Source organism: Bison bison, unplaced genomic scaffold (assembly GCF_000754665.1).
Source record: "Bison bison bison isolate TAMUID 2011002044 unplaced genomic scaffold, Bison_UMD1.0 scf7180017864259, whole genome shotgun sequence".
NCBI lineage: Eukaryota > Metazoa > Chordata > Mammalia > Artiodactyla > Bovidae > Bison > Bison bison.
Genome location: NW_011494831.1, coordinates 3,711,995 through 3,719,165, shown reverse-complemented (window position 1 = coordinate 3,719,165; position 7,171 = coordinate 3,711,995). Strand labels below are relative to the sequence as shown.

The 7,171-nt window shown below is 45.5% G+C and overlaps 1 protein-coding gene across 1 annotated transcript in view; it reads left to right on the top strand.

Moving 5' to 3' along the window:
- Positions 1 to 7,171, top strand: part of RPAP1 (RNA polymerase II associated protein 1) — a 24,789-nt gene that overhangs the window by 1,835 nt on the left and 15,783 nt on the right. Inside the window, exons 2-3 of the mRNA XM_010848055.1 lie at positions 3 to 83; positions 6,385 to 6,486. Of these exons, the coding sequence (XP_010846357.1) occupies positions 3 to 83; positions 6,385 to 6,486 (183 nt within the window). The remainder of the gene's footprint in view (positions 1 to 2; positions 84 to 6,384; positions 6,487 to 7,171) is intronic.

The following is a 7,171-nucleotide window of genomic DNA, read 5'->3' as shown; positions in this document are numbered from 1 at the left end:
AGCCGTCGCCGCCGTCGCCGCCGCCGCTGATTCATGTTCCTCTTGGAGCCACCGCCTCCTCCCCGAGCTCGCAGCCCGAGCTCGTACCGCCCCCCCGCGGAACCCCGGGCGGCTCGCTCCGAGCACCAACCTAGTAGCTGCCACCCAGCCGGGCCTCTGGCCGACCTCCACCCACAGACCTCCGCAGCCCCGGCCGGCACCCGCGGTCCCAGAGAATACCCCAGTGCAGAACCCAAGGACCTGGCTGGGTCCCCTAGATGGGCACCCCAGCCACGCCCCTCCTTTCCTTAAATACACCCCAGCATCTTTTCCAACCCAGCACTCTAGATCCTTCCCTCAAAACCTTCCTAGAAACCTCTACCATACCCCAACTTTTGTCCAGACTCCGATCACAGAACCCAGCACCCTCCTTTCAGCACAGAAAATTTCCCCTGGATACTTCAACCATCAGGCCCTGAAATTGTGGTGACTCAGTGCTCCCCCCACAGGACCTACTAGCACACCTTCATGCCTCATTCATGAGTTTTTCACCCAAATTCCCTGTATTCATATTCCACTTTCCACCCCTTTATCTCCAAGACCTTGGGCCTTGAGTCTTGAGTTCTGAGATCTTGGTAATCCTCTGGTTTTATCCGCTGTCGCCACTGTTACACTACATAGGTTAAAGCCCAATGGCCCACATCTTTGGGGGACTGTCATTCTTCCCAGTTGCTCCCTCTGCTTCTAGCCCCCATCCCTCAGGATGTGATGTGAAAGTTGGCTATGTTCTCACAATATCCAATAAAACATTAGCTATTATTAGTAGATTACCTTGCACATAGTAGGCACTCCATAAATAGATAGATGCTTGTTAAATGAATGAACAATTGCCTCAGAGCTTGGCCTGCCCCACTACCAGTAATCTAAGGGGTAGCTGTGTCCACAGACATCCTGTCTGGCTGATAAAGAGCTGGTTCCAAATCCATTTTACCAAATGTCCCCTTCCTTTTGCCCTTGCCTGTAGGGGTCCCTGGGACCAGAACTCCAGAGGGCAAGTCCCAGAAGTACTGGGTGGGGAAGAGGGACAAGCCACTCGTTTTCCCCTCTTCCTCACCTTCCATTTCCCTGAAGCCTCATTAGATCTTTCAAAGGATTCTCCTTCTGAGCAGCAGAGGGCTGCCTCTTCCTCCTCTTGGCCCCATCAATGCTTGTTTGTTTATTATACTAATGATAACAACAGCAGTTCTGGCGGCAGCCTCAGACCCAGCTGGGGGCGCCCCCAGGCGGCAGCACAGGGAAAGTGCTGTCAGAGTTGGATGGCGGGGGCCTGAGTGTCCGTTTAACTGAGAGCTCAGGCAGTCTTCTGAGGCGCTGTGGGTCGGCTTTGGGACTCTTTCCTAAAGGAAAAGTCTAGATCCGTTCCAGAATCCACAGTTTCGGAGCTCGCGCTGAGTCGGATCAGGGCAGGCAATAGTCTAGGGCTGAAGCCAGATTCACTCGGGCCGCGGCGACTGCCGCAGAGTGGCTGCTGCAGCCCTGCACTTGAGCACTTGTCATTTCTCAAGGTCCTCTCCTCCAACTCTCCTCTCTGGTGGCGACTTCAAGTTTCCAATGAAAGGAAATTGTTGACTCTGGCTGACACTGGAAAGACCGCTCCTAGAGGAGGTTGAACTTGGAGCCCAAACCTGGCCTTTTAACTTCCTCTTCTCCCCTATCCCAACCCTGCCCCCCATTATTTCCTGAACTCTGATGAGAATTCCAGTCCAAGGACCCTCCTTGGCCACCAGGCAAAATGGGTTTCTGGAGCACATGCCTCTGCATTCTCCACTCACACTCTTTCTTTCTTTCTTTTTCTTTGTTTGGCCACTCCAGGCAGCACATGGGCTCTTAGTTCCCCTACCAGGGATTGAACCCATGCCCCTGCATTAGAAGCATGGTCTTAACCACTGGATCACCAGGGAAGTCTCTATCCTCTCACAGCCTTGACAAACTTCCTACCTCAGGTACCAGCCTGAGGGGCAGCGTACTGTCCCTGTGGGGCCTGGTGACTGGAATGCCTGCCTCCTCTACCCCTGCTTCTGAACCCCTCTCAAGTCTTAGTATTTCTGCTTGCAGAGTAGGGAGGACAGTGGAGTCCTGGCCTTCAGACTTTGTGCTCCTGCATAGAGTGCTTGCCTTCCTGAGCCCTCACAACCCACTCTTACCCGTCTTTCTGTCTCTCTGGACACAGTAAAGAAACATTCTTTAAGGATATGTGAGCAGGTGTGATTTTGTGGAAGAGGTGTGTAGGTGGGTGAGAGGGTGTGCATTATGATGTATGAGGGAGGGTGTGCATTTGTGCAAACCCTAAATGTGACTGACGCTTTGTGGGTGGATGGGGAGAGGATGTGTGTGTGTGACTGGAGGAGGTTGGCTGCCTGTGCAAATACATGCCTGCAAAAATCTCCCTTCCTTTTGTAAATGCATTGCTTGGAAGGAAACTAATCAAATCAACGGGAAATGTATTTGACCTAACATAGGAGCAGATGTCCAAGTGGTTCCTGTTCTCAAAACAGAAGCAGAGCCAGCTATGATCTATCCCACCAGAGAGGAAAGGCCAGCAGCAGCCCCTTATTATGCGTGGAGCCAGGTTGGGCCTTGGCATCACCCTACTCATGTGAAATAAGTATCTGCCCATTCTCTGCCTTTTACAATCCATGACTGTCCAAGGAAGTCAAGGAGCAAGAGAAGATAAAGACAAAACTAGAAATAAAAGCCACCTGCCCATAGCAGCAGAACACCTTGAAAATAATTTCTAGCAGTCTCAGGAAGTAGCTGCTTCAGCTTTCTCAGAGTTAGGACTCCTCCTCCATGAGAGAACCAAGTCACGGGGTCATGGCAGTCTTGCTGGCCCTGTGAGCAAGGCTATATTCTTTCCCAACTACTGGTTAAAGAGGTTAAGAGTTGGGAAGTTTCCTTTAAGGAATGGGGCAGCCAACAGAATCTGTTCCTCATTGCCTTAGAGAAGCAGGGAATCTATGACTTTGGGGTTTGGAGGTGTGATGTCACGGGCGCTGGGGACTATTGCTGTACCTGCCACACGCCCCTTGCCTGAAATCTGTAAATCAGAAACAGTGCCACACCTTGCTCAGTTGACGATAAAGCAAAAAAGTAAGTTTCTAGGAGAGACCACATTCTGAAAGGGGGATTTTCAAATGAGCAGATTTTTTCCCAAAAGTAGATTTAGGAAATAGGAAGAGAGCAGTAAGTCTGGGGTTTCTGAAATAGCAAGTGAGTCCAAATATGTGGAAAAAAAAACCAACTGTACTCTTCAAAATTTCACTAAGGGATAGCCCTGAGAAGAAGTGTAGTAAGTATGTGTGTGTGAATACCATGTATCTGGCTGTATAGTTCTTTTTTTGAGCTGCTTTAATAGCTACATGGTAATTTAGGCTATTTTAAAAAACTTTTATTGTGAAATATTTTAAACATACGCACAAGTAAAACAGTATAATGAATCCCCAAAGTACCCTTTACTCTTATTCAATGATTATCTTAGCCAATTGTGTTGTATTATTCCAATTTATTTTTATCCTTTTGCTGGAGTTTTAAAACCAAATCTTAGCCATATAATTAATTTCAGTTGTAAATATTACACTGTGTATATGTAACAGGCTTTAAAAAACTCACCCATATATAGATTCAGATAGTTACATATAGAAATATTTATCAACATGTGTATATGTTACACATACACACATATTCCCTTTGTCAGCTGAGAAGGACCCAAAAGCAAGACACTCCAGTAGCAATGAGTGTATCTAGCACCCAAATCTTGGTTTCTTTTTTTTTTTTTTCTTCCAAATCTTGGTTTCTAATAGCATTTTCCAATATAAGAGAACCAAGGGTCCTTGGAGAAATGGCTGATTCTAGGACTGGGGCAGGAAATATACAAGATGAGTTTGGAGCATTTTATAGTACCAGAAAGTAAGGAAGTGTTCAAAAACAAAAGCAGAAAACACAAATCAAGCATATACACACAGGGAATTCTGTCCAGTGGTTAGGACTCCAAAGTGAGGGACCTGGTTCAATCCCTGGTCACAGGACTGAAATCCCACAAGCCACACGTTATGGCCCAAACACACACACACACACACACACACACGCACAATGATGCGGTATATCAAAGGGTCAAATATAAATATATGTGAATGACTATAATTTGTTAACAATTAAAAAGTATATTGTAAATTAAGAAGTTAATTCATGGAGAGCATAGACAAATCTCCCATGCAGAATTACAAATAATTTATAATTTAAATATTACAAAGGTACTCCAGCCTCAAAGAGGGGGAGGACTTCAAACTCATAACCTCAGTCTAATCATGAGAAAATCATCAGATAAATCTCATTGGCGGGATATGGCACAAAATACCCTACCAGTACTATTCTAAAGTGTCCAAGTCATCAAAAAAAAAAAAAACCCCAAAAAACCCTCTATGAAGCTGTGAAAGCCAAGAGAAGCCTAAGGAGTCATGACAATGAAATGTAATGTGGTATCCTGGATGGAACAGGAAAAGGACATTAGGGAAAAATTGAGGAAACCTGAATAAAGTATGGACTTTAGTAATACTATGTCAAATATTGGTTTATTAATACCAACAAACCTACCATATTAATGATAGATGCTACTATGTTTAAGATAAATGGAATGTTTCTTTCTTTATAATCCTGTAAAGCTAAAGCTATTCTAAAATAAAGTTTATTTTTCAAAAAGAACCACATCCATACCCAAAACATTAAAAAGAACACATTTTATTTATTGACTTGTTTATTTAGCTGCACCACTCGGCTTGCAAGGTCTCAGTTCCCAACCAGAGACTGAACGTGGGCCATGACAGTGATAGCACTGAATACTAACCACTAGACCACCAGGGAACTCCCCATACACAAAAAAATGTTTTAAAAATACTTAATAGTGTGTGTTTTAGATTTAGTTTTTCCAAACAGTCTCAAAAAGTATCATTTTACAGTAGGTTTGTTTGAATCAGGATACAAACAAATCAGGACCACATATTTAATTAATAGTCCCTTAGTGCAGTTAGACATGATAGAGCTAGACGCTTGACTAGATTTAGCTTCAATTTTTTTTTATAAAGGCTTCCTAGGATGTGTTTTACACTTTCAGTGGCATCATATCAGAGGGCACATTATGCCCAGTGGCCCACTTTCAGTGACGTTAAGATTCATCAGTAGGTTAAAAAGTTGGCCACCTGATCCATCCATCCAAAGTTCTCATCAACCTTTTACCTAATAGTTTTATCAATCATTGATGATCATTGCCTGCAGTAATTATGTCATTAGTGGTTGCAAACAATGATTTTCTATATCCAGTCTTCCTGCATTTTTGGATTCAGTTTCCCTCCCTCACTCACCATTAACTTCTGACCAGCCAGTACTATTTGGATTCCAAGGTTGGCTAAATCCTAGCAGCTGAAATTTACTACTGCAGTTGAAACCAAGAGAGTTAAAGAAGAATTTTATAGAATACGTGGAAAATTGCTAGAAAGGCAAATTCTTGGTTCCTATTAGAGACTGAGTGAATCAGAAACTCAGATGTGGCCCAGAAATCTGGCTTAACAAGCCCTCCAGGTGTTTCTGACACTGCTAACATTGGCTGTCCTAAGATGGCCTTCAATCAAGCAATGATTTACTAAGGTCATATGAGCATGGCAATATACTGGGTGCTGAGCACGATGGATGCAAAAAAGAAGGCCTGATTTCCCCCAAGGAACTCAAAGTTTACACAAGGGAACAGTGCACATGCCTGTGAAAAGGGAACTGGTGATAGGTGATAGTGGGCAGTATGCTGCCAACATGGCACACAGGTAGCACAGATAGAAGATTCCAAGGAATTCCTTGGGCTTCACCTTTCCTTTGTCCTGGTTATTTTCTTGTTCGGTCACCAACGGCTCTTTGCGACCCCCATGGACTGTAGGCCACCATGCTCCTCTATCCACGGGATAATGCCGGCAATAATACTGGAGTGGGTTGCCATTTCCTCCTCCAGAGGATTTTCCCGACCCAGGGATCGAACCCTGGGGTCTCCTGAGGCTCCTGCACTGGCAGGCAGATTTTTTACCACTGAGCCACCTGGGAAGCCCCAGTAATCTTCTTACTCGTCCATAATCACACTGGGGAGGCTACCGTCCTGAGCATGCAGGTTTCTAATGCGCTGCTCCTGAGCTTGAGTGCTGGAGTGTAGCATACGGTTATCCCGGCCGGTGAGTGCGGGAGAGCGTCTGAGTAACTCTTTGCCTTTGTCACTGGTATTGTTTGTGTAGAGAGAGTCTGCGTAAAGCTTACTTGCAGGAGTACTTTCCTGTTCAAGCGTCCTGAACACCAAAACGGCAATTCCCTCCCAAGAGTGGGCGGAGCCGGGATGCGGGGCGGAAACTCAAAACGGGCGGCGGCGGAAGCCTGGCCCTAGCGGGGCAAGATGGCGGCACTCAGGTGATTCTAGATCAGGTAGGTGGTTTGGCTGGCGGGACGGACTGCAGGAGATCCCGGGAGAGGTCTCGGATACAGGGTATTTAGTTCTTTGTCGGAGCCTGCCCCAGTGTCTTTGGTCTGGCCAGGGGCGGCCGCGGCCTCTTCGATGCGGAGACCCTAGGCACGGCCCTCCATCTGCAGGCAGCATCGTCTGAGACTCCGTAGTTTCTCTTTGCTGACACGGGTGATCCTGGAGCACCTGCGACCGTAGAGCCCAGCCTTTTAGGGCAGTTGTGGGGCCTGCCAGAGTACAAGTCATGGACTGCTTTGGTGAAATTTATTACTAAGTATTTTATTGTTTTCAATGCTATTGTAAATACAGTTGTTTTCTTAATTTTGTTTTCTGATTGTTCTTTGATAGTGTGTAGAAATACAAGTGATTTTTATATATCAATCTTTTATAGCCCAAGGTTTTTAATAATTTGAATACTTTTAAACCAGGCATGTTCCCACTAGTCTGATACTAAATCACCACTGCCTGGCTCTTGAAAGCATTTTTCTTAGGTCCCCTGTGGTTGTTTCTGAGTTTTTATCATCCACAGATTATAAACAACCTAAGTTGGCAGTAAATACTGTTGCTGGACTGTTGGAATAAGGTATGAATGAGGAGGAATGAGTCCACATGAACTTAGGGGAAAGGAGCCTTCTCTGATGCACAAAA